Source organism: Bombina bombina, chromosome 1 (assembly GCF_027579735.1).
Source record: "Bombina bombina isolate aBomBom1 chromosome 1, aBomBom1.pri, whole genome shotgun sequence".
NCBI classification, from domain to species: Eukaryota; Metazoa; Chordata; class Amphibia; order Anura; family Bombinatoridae; genus Bombina; species Bombina bombina.
The window spans coordinates 1,330,256,141-1,330,277,399 of record NC_069499.1 but is presented as its reverse complement, the minus strand read 5'-3'; the positions used below and the strand labels follow the sequence as shown (position 1 = coordinate 1,330,277,399).

At 42.2% G+C, this 21,259-nt stretch overlaps 1 protein-coding gene across 1 annotated transcript in view; it reads left to right on the top strand.

The window, feature by feature from the left end:
* Positions 1-21,259, top strand: part of SLC9A5 (solute carrier family 9 member A5) — a 378,033-nt gene that overhangs the window by 77,985 nt on the left and 278,789 nt on the right. The window contains exon 2 of the mRNA XM_053719439.1: positions 17,432-17,734. Within this exon, the coding sequence (XP_053575414.1) occupies positions 17,432-17,734 (303 nt within the window). The remainder of the gene's footprint in view (positions 1-17,431; positions 17,735-21,259) is intronic.

The window sequence follows — 21,259 nt, the reverse complement described above, 5'->3', positions numbered from 1 at the left end:
AGAAATACCCAATATTTACATGTTCTTTGCTTTTTTTGCAAGTTATAGGGCCATAAATACAAGTAGCACTTTGCTATTTCCAAACCATTTTTTTTTTTTCAAAATTAACGCTAGTTACATTAGAACACTAATATCTTTCAGGAATCCCTGAATATCACTTGACATGTATATATTTTTTTTTAGTAGACATCCCAAAGTATTGATCTAGGCCAATTTTGGTATATTTCATACCACCATTTCACCGCCAAATGCGATCAAATACAAAAAATCGTTCACTTTTTCACAAATTTTTTCACAAACTTTCGGTTTCTCACTGAAATTATTTACAAACAGCTTGTGCAATTATGGCATAAATGGTTGTAAATTCTTCTCTGGGATCCCCTTTGTTCAGAAATAGCAGACATATATGGCTTTGGCATTGCTTTTTGGTAATTAGAAGGCCGCTAAATGCCACTGCGCACCACACGTGTATTATGCCCAGCAGTTAAGGGGTTAATTAGGGAGCTTTTAGGGAGCTTGTAGGGTTAATTTTAGCTTTAGTGTAGTAGACAACCTCAAGTATTGATCTAGGCCCATTTTGGTATATTTCATGCCACCATTTCACCACCAAATGCGATCAAATTAAAAAAACTTTACATTTTTCACAATTTTAGGTTTCTCACTGAAATGATTTACAAACAGCTTGTGCAATTATGGTACAAATGGTTGTAAATGCTTCTCTGGGATCCCCTTTGTTCAGAAATAGCAGACATATATGACTTTGGCGTTGCTTTCTGGTAATTAGAAGGCCGCTAAATGCTGCTGCGTCTCACACGTGTATTATGGCTAGCAGTGAAGGGGTTAATTAGGGAGTTTGTAGGGAGCGTGCAGGGTTAATTTTAGCTTTAGTGTAGAGATCAGCCTCCCACCTAACACATCCCACCCCCTGATCCCTCCCAAACAGCTCCCTTCCCTCCCCCACCCCACAATTGTCCCTGCCATCTTAAGTACTGGCCGAAATTCTGCCAGTACTAAAATAAAAGGGTTTTTTTTTTTAATTTTTTTTTTAAACATATTTACATATGCTACTGTGTAGGATCCCCCCCTTAGCCCCCAACCTCCCTGATCCCCCCCAAAACCGCTCTCTAACCCTCCCCCTCTGCCTTATTGGGGGCCATCTTGGGTACTGGCAGTGTTTTTTTTATTTTTTGGCCGTTTTTTTCTGTAGTGTAGCTTCCCCCACAGACCAACCCCCACCACCTAACTGATGTTTGTTTCTTTTTTAAATTATTTGTTTATTTTACAAGCCTTTTTTTCATTTTTCAACACTTTTTTTTTCTGTAGTGTAGCGGTTTCCACCCACTCCCTCCCCGTGCACGCGGCCGCCCCCCGAGCACGTGCGTGCCCCCGGACATCCCCGCCCATGATCCCGCCCCCCTCCAGATCAGAAGGGCCGCCACCCGCCTCCCATGGCGGCTCCCACCCACCAACGAACAGAGCCACCGATCTCCGGTGCAGAGAGGGCCACAGAGTGGCTCTCTCTGCACCGGATGGCTGAAAAATGTTATTGCAGGATGCCTTGATATCGAGGTATCCTGCAATAACCGGAAAGCAGCTGGAAGTGATCAGGATCGCTTCCAGCTGCTTTCCAGACCGAGGACGTGCAGGGTACGTCCTCAGGCGTTAACTGCCTTTTTTTTGAGGACGTACCCTGCACGTCCTTGGTCGTTAAGAGGTTAAGTTAGGGGGGTTAGGGTTAGACTTAGGTTTAGGGGTTAATAACTTTATTATAGTGGTGGCGACGTTGTGGGTGGCAGATTAGGGGTTAATAAATGTAGTTAGGTTGCGGCGACATTGGGAGTGGCAGATTAGGGGTTAATAAATATAATGTAGGTGTCGGCGATGTTGGGGGCAGCAGATTAGGGGTTCATAACTATATTTAGGTGGCGGCGGTGACGGGGGTGGTGGATTTGGGGTTAATAAGTGTAAGATTAGGGGTGTTTAGACTCGGGGTTCATGTTAGGGTGTTAGGTGTAGACATAAATGTGTTTCCCCATAGGAATCAATGGGGCTGCGTTAGGAGCTTTACACTGCTTTTTTGCCTTTTTTCCTATGGGGAAATCGTGCACAAGCACGTTTTACCAGCTCATCGCTAACGTAAGCAGCGCTGGTATTGAGGTGAGATGTGGAGCTAAATGTTGCTCTTCTCTCACTTTTTTTGCGGTTAACGCCGGGTTTGTAAGAACCCGTAATACCAGCACGGTCTGCAATTGAGCGGTGAGGGAAAACTGCTCGTTAGCACCGCACCCCTGTTACCGCAAAACTCGTAATCTAGGCGACAGACTTTTGGTGATACCCTAATCAGTATGTAACACTGTCTATTTTTAGTCACTTGTAAATTAGCTGTAGGCTATTGTTACCAACACTTCTTTTACTAACATACAGCAACAATATAGGCTTATACTAACGTTACATTGTAACATATTAGCTGTAGTAACCAAGTTATATTCTAGCTCTTTATAAGATACAAGAACCACTATATTAAGCTGTTATAACCTTATTTATAAGACTATTTGCACAGTAGCAGCTTTTTATGTTGTTTAATTTATAATCTATTAGCTATAGGCTTGTCGTTAGGCTGATTTTACACAGTGCTGCTGATTATTATTGCTTACATTTATTTGCAATATTTATAGCTATCACATATGCTCATATACTTGTGACATTTAGCGCATTAGCTGCGTGTATATAGCAATATATTAGATACTTAGATCACTCTATCTAGCTGCCCACACCTTCTCTATGTGATTATTATTACAACTGGCAGCGTTTAGAATGTGGTACGGTTAAGTATACACAAGCTGCAGGCTTGGTTGAAGGCATACTGTCACCACTGCTGTGTGCTGGATTTACTGTCTATCAGTTTGTTTTCTGTCAGTATTATATTCATTATCATTGCCCCAACATTAGTGACTATATTTAACTTTCCAACACAAGTAGGTTAGTGGTTATATCCATTATTGAGATCTTCTAGTTCCAGATAATTGGTTTTAAAATAATCCCTGATTTTAAAAATATTCTAATAAAGATGGTATGTTTTATATTTGTTTGTGAATAATAGTTGTTTGTTTGTGGTCCTTTTATCCACAAATTGTTGTTGTAAATGTAATTATATATGTATATGTTACAGTTAAAGTGCAGAAACAGTTAATGTGCACATTACCTAGCTAATCTGCAGATTAACTGATTTGCTCAGTTAAAGTGCAGAATCTGCACTTTACCTAGGTAATGTGCACATTAACTGCTTCCGTGTAGTTAAAGTTGGAAAAGTTTGTTTCTCCCATGTAAACTGTTTATTGAAAAAGAAGCCGAAGAATGTTCCGATTTCGGCTGAGGGCAGATACGCTCCAGAGTGCTCTGTTCTAATCACCTAGGTAATGTGCACATTAACTGCTTCCGTCTAGTTAAAGTTGGAAAAGTTTGTTTCTCTCATGTAAACTGTTTATTGAAAAAGAAGCCGAAGAATGTTCCGATTTCGGCCGAGGGCAGATACGCTCCAGAGTGCTCTGTTCTAATCAGAGCCTCGGGCGCCGCAACTGCCTCTGGGAACCTTACCATGGGTCACAGCCCGCACGTCTTGAAATTCTCTGTCTGGGAAATTATCTATCGAATCTATCTATTTATTATAGATTCGATAGATAGATAATTTCCCAGACAGAATTTCAATATGTGTGGTCTGTGACCCATGGTAAGGTTCCCAGAGGCAGTTGCGGCGCCCGAGGCTCTGATTAGAACAGAGCACTCTGGAGCGTATCTGCCCTCGGCCAAAATTGGAACATTCTTCTGCTTCTTTTTCAATAAACAGTTTACATGAGAGAAACAAACTTTTCTAAAAAGCTAAAGTGCTTGAAAGTGTATTATTTGTTTTTCAACTGTATTATCACAGATTCATTACAGCTAGAATGGCAGATATTTCACATTCTCAGTACGATGTTCTTACATTTATTTGTGCTCATTGCATAATTCCACAATGGGTTGCAGGGAAGTCGATTCTGTAACAATTCAGAATGCAGAATGGGAAATACACAATGCTTAGAAGTGTAGAGGCCAAGATGCTAATAAATGCAAAAACAGAATGAGAGCAGTTGTTATACCCTTGGGAAAACTACTATAAACTTGTTAAGAAGTTGAAGTGTGTCTGGGCAATGAATGATGCATAAAGTGCGCCGCACTGCAGTTTAAGATTTTGTTTTTACCTCCATTTTCAGAAGAAAGTGCCCTAGGCTCTCTAAAAAAAAGTGATATGAACTGATTATCATAGGAAAAACCATGGGACTCCCTTTAGTTTATATATATGTTACCGCTGAAGTGCATTTTTTGCACTTTAACTAGTGCCTAGTAGGTAATGTGCAGATTACCTAGGTAATTTGAGAAATGAAACAATTTTTCTACACTTTAACTGATCACCCTAGTTAATCTGCAGATTAGCTAGGTAATGTGCACATTAACTGATTTCTGCACTTTAATGGTAACATATATATTCTAATCCATATATATTTAAAAATGCTGTCCATAGCCGCGCTACTTACCCCCCTCGCTGTACGATGTTCAGATGCTGTCTGTGACAGCATCAGAACGAGGCTCCCATAGCATAGAATCCCATGGAAGCGCCCTCTCATGAAGCTTCCTAGCAATTTGAATGCAAACTTGTAATACCAGCGCACATTATGATGCATATTATTATTACAAAGTGGAGCGCTTATAGCGCTTGAATGCAACTCCACTTGTTATCTGGCCCATAGTATTGTTCAAATAATTGTAACAGTCATGTATTTTTTCTAACACACAAAATGTGTCTTATGTCTTGGAGACTGAATCGTGTAATATCAGCAGAGCTTTTGTATCATCTTTGGTCTTGTAGGACTAAGCAAGAGAATTACACTGCATAAATTACATATATTGATTCTGTAAACAGCGCATAAATAGCTGTGTTATGTTTTGTTTCTGTACTACAAAGTTGTTTCCTTTTAAGTATAGAAAACTCATGAAAATTACTTTACATAATAATATTACAGAAGATCATTAAAGGGATAGAAAGGTAAAAAATGGGTGCATTTTACTTTGAAATAGAAGCATTTTTGCAATATACTTCCATTAGCAAAAATGCTTCTTGTACAAGTTATTACTGTTTTTCAGCAGCATATGCACATATCCTGTGAGGGCCTGTGCACCAGTATTCTCACACTATTTCTGCGCAGAGAGCTGGTGCTGGTTTGTATTGCTCTCTCTGAGATGGTGTGGGGGTAGATTTATCATATGTCGGACAGCGGATCATGTCCGCTCGAGATCGGTAAATGCCGACAGCATTTAACATTGCACAAGCATTTATTGTGAAATGCTTGTGCAATGCCGCCCCCTGCACATAGCAGGGGGTGTCAATCACAGGTAGCAGATGAGTTAAGGAGCAACGGTCTTTCGACCGCTGCTTTTTAACTTATGTTTCAGGCGGACCTTAAACTTTGGGGGTAGATTGCAGCATCCGTTGCTTGAGAAATCTACCCTATGGTGTTTGAATACTGGTGCACAGGCCCTCACAGGATATCTACATATACCGCTGAAAAACAGTAACTTTTACTAGAAGCATTTTTGCTAATGGAAGTATATTGCAAAATGCTTCTATTTCAAAGTGTCCTTTCTATCTTTTTAATGTAGGTGCTGTATTAAAATATCACATTTCAAAGCACAGTATTTATATGAAAAACTTACATTACAATTCAATGGTTTAAGCCCCCATGATTTTTTTTATGCTATTGACAAGAGGGCAGTACAGCCAATAGCAAGTGTGTCCCCAGCACTATGTATTTGTATAGTAGCTTGCCCTTGAGAATGAGCTGCTATAGAAATACAAAGTGCAGGAGTTATGTTTGCTATTGGCTATACCATCCACCAATAGCATTGTCACGTATACTGGGCTGCAGGGGTTAAAGCCCTACCCCCCCTGTTGTTTCTCAGCGGTTTTGAGCTCCTCAGAGCAACCTCGATCTCCCAGAGCTTTGGTTTCCCTTGTTTTCATCTGTCCAACTGATCTTGAAAGAGCTGGTCTCTGACCGACTTATCCCTCTCCGGCCGGCTGGGCTCCTGGAACTACCGACCGGCCACCGTATCCAGCACCCTCCGGGCACCTTTATCCTCGGCCGCCTCAGAGGCCCCTTGTCCCAGAGCTCCGTTCTCTTGGGGATTGGAACCCATTGGAGAGGGCTAAAGATGGACCAGCTGCCGGAGGTGAGCTTCAGTGAGAACCGGGTTCTCCGAGCCCTATTCAGCAGACAGCCCTTCGGCTGGCCGGCCCCATGGAACTGCCGGCCCGTCGCATCAGCTCAGATCCCCGGTCTAGTTTAACCCAGGTCGCTCCAGTGGTCCTTTGCCACAGAGCTCCGCTCTTTTGGGAAATAGTGGGAACCGGGGGTCCCTGACCCCCTCCCTCCAACCTTCCCAGTAGCATTCCCAGTGTATGTTTGGTCGCCCATAGTTTTTGAGCCACGTCATGGATCAAGGCGCTTTTTGGAATGTAACCGCTCGAGACACAGGGCTTTCCGGGATCACCCCGAATGCACCATCTCTATACCGCTGGACACTGGGGTTCCTTGGACATTATGGAAGTGCCATCTTGTCTGGAGGTGTAGGAATGGCGGGAGATGTCAGGGACTGATAAGGATCTTATCAAAATCAGTTTCTGTATAAATGTTGTGTGTTTTTACCAATAAAGTGTACTTTGTGTTTTCACCTGAATTCTAGTCTGTCTAGTTATGTGGGTGGGCTCTGATAGAATCACTTCCTTCGCTACATAGCGGCAGGTTCCAGGAATCGGGAGGATCCATTGGCAGAGCTATCCAGTCGGGGTAGCCGGAATCCTTCACAGTGGTGGCAGCAGTGGGATACTTCAGATTACCTGGAATGTCCAAACCACCACCTGAAGTCCTTGCCGGATGGAAAAATATCAAAGGATCTGGAAGGACAAATTGCAGAGCTTACTGCAAGCCAGAGGAGGTGTAGCTGGTTCCAAGACAAAGACTGCCCTCGTAGCCGAGCTGATGGAAGGTGATCAGGCTAATGAGCACGCGGGTAGGTCAGATGATGGCCAAGGCAGCAGCTGGTCCAGTACCTTCTCCACCCCGGGGACTACCATGTCAGATCTCCAGAGACAGATCCAGTGGCAACTGGACCTCTATGAATCCAACCGCCCCAAGGAGATTGTTACTCGGGTCATTGCCGACGCCACTAAGGTACATTTGATGGAGCTACAGAAGTCTATGGGGGGGAGTTGTACCGGATCCCATGGCTTCTCTGACCCAACCCAAGAAGCTACCCCATGCCGCCTTCTGGGCTTTCCAGGATGATGTGGCGGAGGAGATCGACCGCTACCTTCAGCTTTTTGAGACACAGTGTCGGTTGCAGGGGCTGACCGAGTCACTATCCTGCTCCCGAAACTGGCCAGTTGGGCTTTGGAGGCTTTCCACACCATCCCCTTTGAAGACCAAGTCAATTACGACCGGGTGAGGGAACGCATCCTTGCCCTCTATGGACTCACGCCAGAGGCACACCGGCTGATATTCCGGGAGCTTCAGAGACAAGAGGTGCAACCATACACCGAGTTTGCCCACCGGTTAGCACGGTCCCTGGACTTTTGGATCACCGGTTGCCATATAACAACCCTGTCAGAGGCAGTACAGCTCATCCTTCTGGAGCAGTTTTACAACAGTGCTCCTGCAGAGTTACGGGACTGGGTGAGGGACAAAAGACCCACCACAGCGGACCAAGCAGCCACCCTGGCCAACCAGTATGTAGATGCCGGGCGCCAGGCCGGACCCACACCACAGACTGTCACTCACTCTGCCTACACCCCTACATGACCCCCAACAGCTCCTTGGCAGTCCCAGGCCCGGTTGATCCCTGTCTCCCCGGCCAGGGTCAGTAATTCCCAGGGGTGCTATGGGTGTGGGCACCCCGGCCACTTCAAAAGGAACTTTCCAGCGCAACAAAGAAAACCCTCCAGCACCACAGCCATGAAACTTCTCTCCGACTCTGTGGGGGAGCACTCCAACCAGGTCCTACCAAGCCACTGCTCATTGCATGTACGCAGCGGGTCCTGCTAACTATGCGGAATGGCCAGATGAGGTTGGCATCCTGCATGAGGTTGACCTTGTAACCAAAGATAATCGCCAGCACCATCGGCAGGACGTCTGGGTCAATGGGCAGGCGGCACAGCGATTTAAGGGACACTGGAGCCACTGTCTCCCTGATCCAACCCCACCTAGTCCCCAACTACGGCTGAACAAGGAGAACCCTTTCTGTCCGGGTAGCAGGAGGTGCTATCCTGGAGGTCCCCACAGCCTGGGTACACTTGAACTGGAAAGCCGGCTCCCGTGATGTGGAGGTGTGCGTTATGTAGCACATTTATTGGGAAATTACCTTGGTCACCTTGTCTCAGCCTTCATGGGGAATACCTCCCCAGATACCTGCAAAGTGACCACCCGTCAGCCTCTGGGGACTAAGGTGAGACATTCTGCTCCTTTACATGCTAGATGAGGGAAAGCCCTCCTTTATCCGATAAGCTAGTTATAATACCGTTATCACAGTATAATAAAATTTACCGACCATGTGTTTAAGCATAACATACTACACTGAACAATACCAAACACTTGAGCCTGAGTAGGGGGTACTTTACCCTGAAACTTTGCTCTTTGTGTACTGCTGCCTACAGTAAAAATTTGATTGGAACTGATTCCTGAGTGTCTGCCCAATTTCTTTTACGAATACCAAACACTTGTACACATCCCTACCCTGTGAGGTTCTTGTGACTTTAAATACAATTAGCCTAACTTACCATCCACAATACTGCTCGAAATTCACTTATTATATTGAGCTTTAAAACTTGGTGGCTCTATATATACAGTAACCGCACAAAGGCAATATTAATTGAATTACGTCAACAGATCTTTAGTTGTTTTTAATGTGTTTTCACACTGGGTCCCTAATTTTAGTTTGATAGCAATAAAAGTTATATTTTAATTGTTCTCACTATCTCTCCACAAGAGTCCAGGCTGAGAGTGCTACAAGTGCGGTCTTTTTCAGAGGGCTTTCCCTCATCTAGCATGTAATGTTTGAATACTGCACAGCACCACTTTCTTTCCTTATATATACATTGACACTGCAATTGGATAGTCTCTAAATTATTGGAATCACAAGAAAGCTAGCCACTGTGGTGCCACTGTACTTCCGTTGTACATAAAGAGACATTCTGCTCCAACTCCTACCTTACCCCGACCTTCCGCCCCGACTACCCCCCTAGCCCCCGACCGACCCTTCTGGGCGTCCCCTTCTGACTTCGCCCAGGAGACCCTGAACGACCCGACCTTGGCCCCCTACAGAGATCGGGTGGGTACCGAACCCCAGAGCCCCAGGGAAGAGAAGTTCCAATGGGAAAGGGGGCTCCTGTACCAGATCTCCAAGAGGAGAAAGGGACCGTTGCCCAAATATCAGCTGGTTGTACCGAAGAAGTTTCAGAACCACCGCTTGACCCAAACCTTTTTCTGGCCAGGAATTACATTAGATAGTAGAGAATACTGTAAATCTTGCAAGGTGTGCTAGAAAGTAGGAAAACAGAGGACCATACTAAAGCCACCTTACACCCTCTGCCTATTATCGACGAACACTTTAGCAGGGTTGCAGTGGACATATTGTGGTTGTTAGCCTGGCCCAGCCCCTCAGGAAAAAGGTATATACTTACAGTAGTGAACTATGCCACTCGATACCCAGAGGCAATCCCCTTGGCTAATATCTAGGCGGAGAGAGTAGCAGATGCAATGCTCTGAATATTCACCAGGGTAGGCTTCCCCTGGTAAGTGATTTCCGATCAGGGAACACAGTTTACTGCAGAAATCACTCAGCAGTTATGGAGATTGTGTTGGATCAAACCCCTGCACAGTGCCCGCTACCATCCCCAGACAAATGGGCTATGTGAGCCGTTCAACGGGACCCTAAAGCAGCTGCTTAGGATTTTCTCTGCCACTCACAAGGACTGGGAAAGATTCCTACCGCACCTCCTCTTTACATACAGAGAGGTGACCCAGGAATTCACAGGCTTCTCTCCCGTTGAATTAGTGCATGGCCAGAAGATAAGGGGACCCCTTGATTTCGTAAGAGCACACTGGGAAGGGACTACAGGGGGGGAAGAACACTCCGTTGTGGAGTACTTTCTCTAACTCAGGGACCGACTGAAGGACCTCGCCGACCAGGTGCAAGAGAACCTTCAGGTCGCCCAGCGTAAACAAAAGAGGTGGTATGACCGGAATGCTTGTACCTGGACCCTTAGTAAAACTTTCCCAGCGGACTAAAGTGGCATAAATTGCCCCAGGCCAACCGTGTGTGGATCTAGCTGGGTCTGCTGAACTGGAAGGGAGAAGTTGTCACGAATACCGGGCTGAAGGGGTTAAACTCCTACCCTCCTACCCATACCCTCACTGTTGTTTCTTAGCGGTTTTGGGCTCCTCAGAGCAACTGTGATCTCCCAGAGCTTTAGTTTCCCTTGATTTCATCTCTCCACCTGATCTTGAAAGAGCTGGTCTCTGACTGACCTATTTCTCCCCGGACGGCTGGGCTCCTGGAACTACCGACTGGCCGCCACATCCAGCACCCTCCGGGCACCTTTACCTCCGGCCGCCTCAGAGGCCCCTTGTCCCAGAGCTCCACTCTCTTGGGGATTGGAACCCTTTGGGGAGGGCAAAAGATGGGCCAGTTGCTGGAGGTGAGCTTCAGTGAGAACCGGGGTTTCCAAGTCCTATTCAGCAGACCGCCCTTCGGCTGGCCGGTCCCATGAAACCGCCGGCCGCATCAGCTCAGATCCCCAGTCTCCTTTGCCACAGAGCTCCGCTCTTTTGGGAAATAGTTCCCCATGGGAAGGGCAAGAGGCAGGGTGATTGCCGGAAGGGAGCTCTCTTGGGATCCGGGGGTCCCCGACCCCCTCCTTCCAAACCCCCTTTTCCCAGTAGCCTTCCCGGTGTACGTTTGGTTGCCCATAACTTTCGAGCCGCGCCATGGATCAGCTCAAGACACAGGGCTTTCCAACGACACCCTGGAAGTGCCGCTGCTCACCCGGGATCACCCTGAATACACCATCTCTGTACCGCTGGACACTGGGGGACCTTGGACATTATGGAGGCGCCAGCCTGTCTGGAAGGGTGGGAATGGCAGGAGAAGTGAGGGACTGATAAGGATGATTAGTTTCTGTATAAATGTTGTGTGTTTTTATCAATAAAGTGTACTTTGTGTTTTCACCTGAATGCTAGTCTGTCTAGGTATGTGGGTGGGCTCTGCTAGAATCACTTCCTACGCTACATAGCTGCAGGTTTCAGGCATTGGGAGGATCCAATGGCAGAGCTATCCAGTCTGGGTAGCCGTAATCCGTCACAAGCATAAAAAAGGATTTTTATAGGAGAGCGATTAAAAGGGAGGATTGTGTTTTTCATATAAATATTGCATTTTGAAAGGTGATCTTATAAGATTACCTACCTTAAAGGGACAGTAAATCATTTGTAATTACAAGACATTTCTGTTGTCTTGTTTTAGAATAACATAACAATTTAGAATAACATATCAGTCACGTTCTGCAGTTGTTACCCATTAAATCTAATTAGAGAAATATATGTAGCTGAGTTATCCTTGAGAGGTCCTTGAAAGGTGCATTTCCAGCGAATTAGAAAATCTACAATTTTCAGCGCTTAATTAAATTAAAATAGGGCAAAATACATGTTGAAAGTATATTACACAACTATATTAAAATCTCAAGTTGTATACTGTCCCATTAATGATCTTTACACATATTATGTAAAGTAATGTTTATGAGTTTACCATCACTTTAAAGGGTCATAGAGGTCAAAATCAGACTTTCATGATCCAGAGAGTACAATTAAAAAAAAAATGAATTTACTTTTATAAAATACTGTATATCCTTTGTCCAAGCTGAGCTTTTTTTCCATGAGAGCATAGAGATGTAGGGTAAAGCGTATGTACCTGCCTTTGACCCCAGCGAGGAAAGAGTCCAGATATGGGATGGGCTTCTTGACATGAGGGGTATATAAGGAGAGTGCAGGAAGCTGCTGTACAACAATATTTTTTTTTTCCCTCGCTCCCTCCCTTATTTGCTGTGGTTGATGTAGATTTTCTCACAGCGGTGGGTATCTAGATGGCCAGTTTTGGTGTTGGATTAGCCTCCCCATGTAATGGGAGAGCCCTTGAAAATAGTTCCTTGGGCATGGGGTTCCTTGGAGTGGTATTTGAATAGAAGTATGGACAGAATTTGTTGCTATGTCCAGGTGAATTAGGAGGTACGGCGTTTTAGGGTTGAGGTTAAAGTCAAACTAGCACCGCTGATTTTTCTTAGACTTTTTTTTTTAATTGAACTCTGTTTCTTCAATTTTATGGTTATATTTGTGTTTTTGTAAACTGTTTTATTGCACTTAACAAACATGAAACATGCTGTGGTCAGATCAATAAAGGTATCTGTGTGTTATTTGTTGGGAAATGTTTGTGGGTGTTTGGGGGTCTGGGGGATTGATTACTCAGGGGATCCAGGCACATGCACACTCCCAAGTCTACCTCAGTATGCTTAATGAGCTAGGTTTCAACAAAGAATACAGAGGGGAAAAAGTCAATTTGATCACAGAAAATTTTTTGAAAGGTTTTTTTTTTTAAAATTTGTCTGAATCCTGAAGTTTATTTTTGCCTTCCATTTTTTTTTTTAAAGGATGTTAAACAGTTTTCGGTTGTAATATAAAATGTAAAAAAACAAACAAAAAAACAACCACCATAGCAATATACTTGTATTATTCATTTTATCCCCTTTCCTGAATTTCCACTTTCCCTGAGTTTCTATAAAGACATGGGCCAAGCCATGTTGTAACATACTTATTCTAAATTTAAAAGCCTGATCTCTTCTTATCTCATATACTTTGCTGAGGGCAGTTAGTAACAATTATAATTAAAGGGACACTAAAGTCAAAATAAACTTTTATGATTTGGATAGAACATGCAATTTTCTAATTTCCTTATATTATCAAATTATGCACAGTCTTTTTATATGCACACTTTCTGACGCACCAGTTCTTACTGAGCATGGGCACAAGATCACAGGGTATTCGTATACTAGTCTTTGATTGGCTGATGTCTGTCTGGAAACTGGGAGAAAAAAAATTTGGCAGAAAAAAAATCCACTGCTTATTTTTTTATCTTTTTATTATGCAGTTCAATTTTTAAATCACATATTTCAATTCAGCATGAAGGACTTGTAGTTATTCACCCAACATAGGGGTATTGTTTTACAAATACATAACTGAAACTTGTTGTAAGGTTATTTTCCTATCAAGTTACAATACATTAATTTATCAGAGCCGACTGCCACAGTTTGTCATTCATTGATACCATTGATATTATATATTACATTATGCACATTTAGGTGCAATCACTTCTTTTTGCTCACAGAAATTAGAGGGATTGTTGCCATAGAGCTCACTGAATGCTTAAAGGGACATGAAACCCCAACATTTTCATTCATGATTCAGATAGAGAATACAATTTTAAACAACTTTCTAATTTATTTATATTATCTAATCTGTTTCATTCTCTTGGTATCATTTGTTGAAGGAGCTGCAGTGCACTACTGGTTTCTAACTGAACACATGGGTGAGCCAATGACAATCGGTATATATATGAAGCCACCAATCAGCATCTAGAACCTAGGTTCTCTGCTGCCCTTGAGCTTTCCTAGATAAACCTTTCAGCAAGGCATAACAAGAGAAGGAGGCAAATTAAATAATAGAAGTAAATATCCAATTTACTTCTATTATCTAATTTTCTTAGTTCTCTTGGAAAAGAATACTTAGGTAGGTTCAGAAGCTTGGAGCTAGCTGCTGATTGGTGGCTGCACATATATGCCTCTTGTCATTGGCTTACTAATGTGTTCAGCTAGCTCATAGTAGTGCATTGCTGCTCCTTCAAGAAAGGATAACAAGTTAAAGAAGCAAAATTGATAATAGAAGTACATTTCGGAAGTTGTGCTCTATCTGAATCATAAAAGAAAAAAATTGGGGTTTCATTTACCTTTCTATTTTAATTTTATTTTCCTTTTATTTAAGTTAAATTACAGATCAAAACATTAACATAACAGAATTACATTTGTATTTCACTTCAAGCCCTTAAGCTTATACAGACTGCTTGTAAATTACATTAACAAATCAATTATATTTCTCCATTCCCCCTTTCTCTGTTGTTCTAGAAACAATTCTGTGTTTTTAAATCCACTTAATATATTTTTCTGTTTAGTCACAGACAAAGTTGTTACATAAATGGACCATTTTTTCATCAATATATCTATTCTATTATTTATATCCATCAACACATCATTTTTTTCTATCTTAATCTGGTGCCAGATGTTTCTTCTGAGCAAACTAATTGTTGGATTTTTTTTTTTGTATCCAAAATTTGAACATAGTCTGTTCTGCTATTAAAATGATCATTGTAATCAGCCTTTTCATTTTTTAATTGCCTTTAGTCGGAAAGTTAGACAATATGATATTAAACAAATCTAGATGAATGTTTATACTTTGGCACCAGAATTGATATATATTTGGGCAGAGCCATATATACTGCATTATGCCTGGGGCAAACCCACGGCATTTCACGTATACTGGGTTGGTGCTATTATCCCACTTTGACCTTTCAAGGTTTCATGTACCTTTTAATAAATCATTCCCAGTGACATGTTTAACAATTTAAAGGGACATTGAACCCATATTTTTTTTTCATGATTCAGATAGAGCATGTCATTTTAAGCAACTTTCTAATTTACTCCTGTTTTCAATTTTTCTTCGTTCTCTTGCTATCTTTATTTGAGAAAGAATGCATCTAAGCTAAGGAGCCAGCCAGTTTTTGGTTTAGAACACACTGGACAGCACTTGTTTATTGGTGGGTGAATTTATCCACCAATCATCAAGAACAACCCAGGTTGTTCACCAAAAATGGGCCGGCTTCTAAACGTACATTTTTTTATTTTCAAATAAAGATACCAAGAGAATGAAGACAATTTGATAAAAGGGGAAAATTAGAAAGTTGCTTAAAAATGCATGCTCTATCTGAATCACAAAATAAAAAAATTGGGTTCAGTGTCCCTTTAATACCCCCACGTCTTATTTTTGTTCTCATTTGTTATATACTGTATCTCTTCCTCCTTCCTTTTTCCTGTTTTATAGGAAGGTTTTAGAAAGAAGACGAAGATAAATTAAAGGGACATTCATTTTCTATATAGATGCACCCTACATTTATCACTGCATTTCAAAATATCTGGATACAAAATATACTTTATTTTTTCTATATCTATGCACCGTACATGGATCACTACATTGCAAAATAACCGGATAGGAAATAAATTTTGTAAAAGTGTTTAAAATTGTATATATTTCTTGCAAAATTTGTATAGTTTAGTAGTTCAGGGATACACCCTTAAAACATTCTCTCTTTCTTGATTGTTGTTTACCTGTGGCCAGTTATGGAAAGATATAAATAATAAGCCACTGGGCAGATCATTCAATCAAATCAAACCTTCAGTTACGCTTTTTAAAGAATGTTAGTGCACTATATTATCGACAGTTTAGTCATGTGTGCTATTGTGCATAATGTTTTCAAATTAAAAAAATATGTTATGTACTTGAAACAGGAAATTCTTTTAACCTTTTGGTTGTCAAAAAAACTGCAACTCTCTTCTTATCTAAAAGTGACTATTCTTGCAGTAAAGTGTTAAATCGTGTACCCTAGGCTTTTCGAGCATTTAAATAGTGTTTGGTAACTAGGGAAACCAGTCTTTTTTAGGCAGTGTGTAATTAGCTAGCTGATTGTGTTGAAACTGTGAAATTATCACTTTCTATTAAATTTGCACAGTAATAAATGAAAGCCATATACCCCACCTTTAAGCAATGATAGTAGCTGGGGATAAACTCCATTAACCCTGACACTGCCATTCATCCTACACTATGGTTGCATGATTTATGTGATAACAGCCCTATTAAAGGGACAGTCTAGTATAAATTAAACTTTCATTATTCAGATAGGACTTTTCATTTTAATTAACTTTCCAATTTACTTTTATCATCAAATTTGCTTTTTTCTCTTAGTATTCTTAGTTTAAACTAAACCTAGGTAGGCTCATATGCTAATGTCTAAGCCAGAGCTTTCCAAACTCTTCATGTTGGTGACACACCTTTTAGACCTACATCATTTTGCGACACAGTAATTCAGTTGTACCAGCAAACAGGAGGTTAAACTAACTTGTTTTAAGAGATACGGACAGATACATAAATTATATAATAATGAAATGTATTTACAAGTAACAGTAAGTATGTGCAAGAATTAAAAAAAAGTTTAATAACACCAATAGCTATTTACTATTTTAATGGGATGTATGAGGTTGATGGGATGAACACAATTTCTAAATATTTGGTGGAATATTAGATAAAAATACTCGCATTTCATCATCAAGCATTTTTAAGCTTCCCCTTCCTATCCATATATCAAGAGCAGGAGCAGCAATGCACTACTGGGAGCTAGCTGCAAAAAAAACCCCACTTTGACTTCTGACTTTAGCCCAGCGCTTAAGCTGCTGCCCTCAGAGCTCTGCGAGTTGCACTGACTACTGCCCGCACTGCAAACACACTGCTGTCCCACTCACTGACTACACATGCAGTCACGAGCCGATTGAGAAGACTACACGTGCAGTCAGGAGCCAATGTGCTGCCAATGGGAATAGTTTCAGTTCCCACTGAGCTGTGCCAATAGGTTAAGATGATCTGTGACCCCCTAGATATTAATCACGTGTCAACCACATGATATGCGTAGCAGGCAGGCGGAAAGTCAGAAACCAAAAAAAATTGTTGAAATAAATTAAATTTAAAAAAATTTGTGCTGAAGCAGGGACACACCTACACACTGCTGCCGACACACTAGTGTGTCCCGACACACAGTTTGGAAAGCACTGGTCTAAGCCTTTGAGGGCTGCCTCTTATCACATGCTTTTTAAATCTCTTTTCAACACAAAGAGACAGAAAGTACCCGTGGGCTATATAGATAACACTGTGTTCAGGCACAGGGGGTTATTTAAGGTTTAGCACAAAACAATGCTAAATTTAAGACAATAGATAATAAACAGTCACAGTCATGTGATCAGGGGGCTGGAAGAAGGTTCCTAGATACAAGGTAATCACAGAGGTAAAAAGTATATTAATAGAACTGTGTTTGTTATGCAAAACTGGGGAATGGGTAATAAAGGGATTATCTATCTTTTAAAACAATAACAATTCTATGGTAGACTGTCCCTTTAATGTATTACATGTTTTACTTTGTGTTCTAGTATTCCATTTGTCCAGAAAGGTGACCAGAGTGGTTCCTGAGAGCTGCCTCTTGATTATCCTTGGCTTGGCCCTGGGAGGCATTGTCTTGGCCATCGCTCAGCGGGCCCAATTCCAGCTGGAGCCCGACATGTTCTTCCTCTTCCTCTTACCACCTATAGTCCTGGACTCTGGGTACTTCATGCCCAGCCGACTCTTCTTTGACAACTTTGGTGCCATTCTCATGTACGCTGTGGTTGGCACCGTCTGGAACTCTTTTGCTACAGGAGTCGCTCTATGGGGAGTAAAACAGATGGGCCTTATTGGTAAGTCCTTATATGTTTTTCTACTAATACCATTCATCAATTCTTACACTAAGAGGCCGATTTATCATCGGTCTGTCCGACATGATCTATTTAGCGGATCATGTCCGACAGACATCGATGAATGCCGGCAGCATACGCTGTCAGCATTTATCATTGCACAAGCAGTTCTTGTGAACTGCATGTGCAATGCCACCCCTGCAGATTCGCGGCCAATCAATGTCAATCAACCCGATCGTAAAGGATCGGGTCGGATTGATGTCCGCAGCCTCATAGCAGGTGGACAAGTTATGGAGCAGCAGTCTTAAGACCGCTGCTTCATAACTGCTGTTTCCGACAAGCCTGAAGGTTTGCGCGGAAACAGGGGCATCAAGCTCCATTCAGAGCTTGAGAATTCAGCCCCTATGTATCTTCGTGTTTTCAGAGTTCCTAAAATACATGCAATTTAAAGCAAATTATTTTCTCCTGTTAAGTGTAGTCAGTCCACGGGTCATCCATTACTTATGGGATTATATCTCCTCCCTAACAGGAAGTGCAAGAGGATCACCCAAGCAGAGCTGCTAAATAGCTCCTCCCCTCTACGTCATATCCAGTCATTCTCTTGCACTTAACTAAAGATAGGACGCGTGAGAGGACTGTGGTGTGTTAAACTTAGTTTTTATTTCTTCAATCAAAAGTTTGTTATTTTAAACGGCACCGGAGTGTGTTGTTTCTTCTCAGGCAGCATTAGAAGAAGAATCTACCTGAGTTTGTTTATGATCTTAGCGGTCGTAACTAAGATCGACTTGCTGTTCTCGGCCATTCTGAGGAGTGAGGTAACTTCAGAACAGGGGATAGCATACAGGGCCCACCTGCAAGGAGGTATGTGCAGTAAATTATTTTCTAAGGAATGGAATTGACTGAGAAAATACTGCTAATACCGATGTAATGTAAGTGCAGCCTTAAATGCAGTAGTAGCGACTGGTATCAGGCTGATATGTATGTATGTATACTCTGAGGTATTTCTGGGGAATGGAATTTCACTAAGAAAATACTGTCTATATTAAAGTAATATTTGAGCCTGCACTGCAGTGAAAGCGACTAGCAGCAGGCTTATTAATAACATTTCATAATTTTCAATTTTAAAACATTTACTGGCATGTTAATCCTTTTTTCTGAGGTACTTGGTGATAAAACTATATGGGCATGATTTTTACCACATGGCTGTCGTTTTTTTCTGAATAAAAACAGTTTACTGAGCTTCCCCACTGTTGTAATATGAGTGGGAGGGGCCTATTTTAGCGCTTTATTGCGCAGTAAAAATTTAGTCACAGTCTTCCTATTTCTTCCTCCATGATCCAGGACGTCTCTACAGAGCCCAGGGGTCTCCAAAACTAGTTTTGAGGGAGGTAATCAGTCACAGCAGACCTGTGACAGTGTGTTTGACTGTGATAAAAAACCTTTATTATTTCAACTGTTATCCGTTTTGGGTATTAAGGGGTTAATCATCCTTTTGCTTGTGGGTGCAATCCTCTGCTAACTTTATACATTTTCTGTTAAAATTTGGTTGTTTTAACATATTTGGTTCATTGTTAATTCAACTGTGTCACATTTTTATGTTTCTTAAAGGCGCAGTAGCGTTTTTTATATAGCTTGTAAATTTATTTAAAAGTTTTTTTCCAAGCTTGCTAGTGTTATTGCTAGTCTGTTTAAACATGTCTGACACAGATGAAGCTGTTTGTTCACTATGTTTAAAGGCCAATGTGGAGCCCAATAGAAATTTGTGCACTCAATGTATAGATGTTACTTTGAATAAAAGTCAAACTTTATATGTTAAAAAAATATCACCAAACAACGAGGGGGAAGTTATGCCGACTAACTCTCCTCACGTGTCAGTACCTTTGCCTCCCGCTCAGGAGGTGCGTGATATTGTGGCGCCAAGTACATCAGGGCGGCCCATACAAATCACTTTGCAAGACATGGCTAATGTTATGACTGAAGTACTATCTAAATTGCCAGAATTAAGAGGTAAACGCGATCACTCTGGAGTAAGAACAGAGTGCGCTGATAATAATAGAGCCATGTCTGATACTGCGTCACAATTTGCAGAACATGAGGACGGAGAGCTTCATTCTGTGGGTGACGGATCTGATCCAAGTAAACTGGATTCAGACATTTCAAATTTTAAATTTAAGCTTGAGAACCTCCGTGTATTACTAGGGGAGGTATTAGCGGCTCTGAATGATTGTAACACGGTTGCAATTCCAGAGAAAGTATGTAGGCTGGATAAATATTTTGCGGTACCGGCGTGTACTGACGTTTTTCCTATACCTAAAAGGCTTACAGAAATTGTTAACAAGGAGTGGGATAGACGCGGTGTGCCTTTTTCTCCCCCTCCTATATTTAGAAAAATGTTTCCAATAGACGCCACCACACGGGACCTATGGCAGACGGTCCCTAAGGTGGAGGGAGCAGTTTCTACTCTGGCTAAGCGCACCACTATCCCGGTGGAGGATAGCTGTGCTTTTTCAGATCCAATGGATAAAAAGTTAGAGGGTTACCTTAAGAAAATGTTTGTTCAGCAAGGTTTTATATTACAACCCCTTGCATGCATTGCGCCTGTCACTGCTGCGGCGGCATTCTGGTTTGAGTCTCTGGAAGAGACCCTTAGCACAGCTCCATTGGATGAGATTATGAACAAGCTTAAAGCCCTTAAGCTAGCTAATTCATTTATTTCTGATGCCGTAGTACACTTAACCAAACTTACGGCTAAGAACTCCGGATTCGCCATTCAAGCGCGTAGAGCGCTGTGGCTTAAATCCTGGTCAGCTGATGTGACTTCTAAATCTAAATTGCTTAATATTCCTTTCAAAGGGCAGACATTATTCGGGCCCGGCTTGAAAGAAATTATCGCTGACATTACTGGAGGTAAGGGCCATGCCCTGCCTCAAGACAGGGCCAAACCAAGGGCTAAACAGTCTAATTTTCGTGCCTTTCGTAACTTCAAGGCAGGAGCAGCATCAACTTCCTCCGCTCCAAGACAGGAAGGAACTGTTGCTCGCTACAGACAGGGCTGGAAACCTAACCAGTCCTGGAACAAGGGCAAGCAGGCCAGAAAACCTGCTGCTGCCCCTAAGACAGCATGAAGTGAGGGCCCCCGATCCGGAAACGGATCTAGTGGGGGGCAGACTTTCTCTCTTCGCCCAGGCTTGGGCAAGAGATGTCCAGGATCCCTGGGCGTTGCAGATCATATCTCAGGGATATCTTCTGGACTTCAAAACTTCTCCTCCACAAGGGAGATTTCATCTTTCAAGGTTATCAGCAAACCAGATAAAGAAAGAGGCGTTTCTACGCTGTGTACAAGACCTCTTACTAATGGGAGTGATCCACCCAGTTCCGCGGTCGGAACACGGGCAAGGATTCTATTCAAATCTGTTTGTGGTTCCCAAAAAAGAGGGAACCTTCAGACCAATCTTGGACTTAAAGATCCTAAACAAATTCCTAAGAGTTCCATCGTTCAAAATGGAAACTATTCAAACCATCTTACCC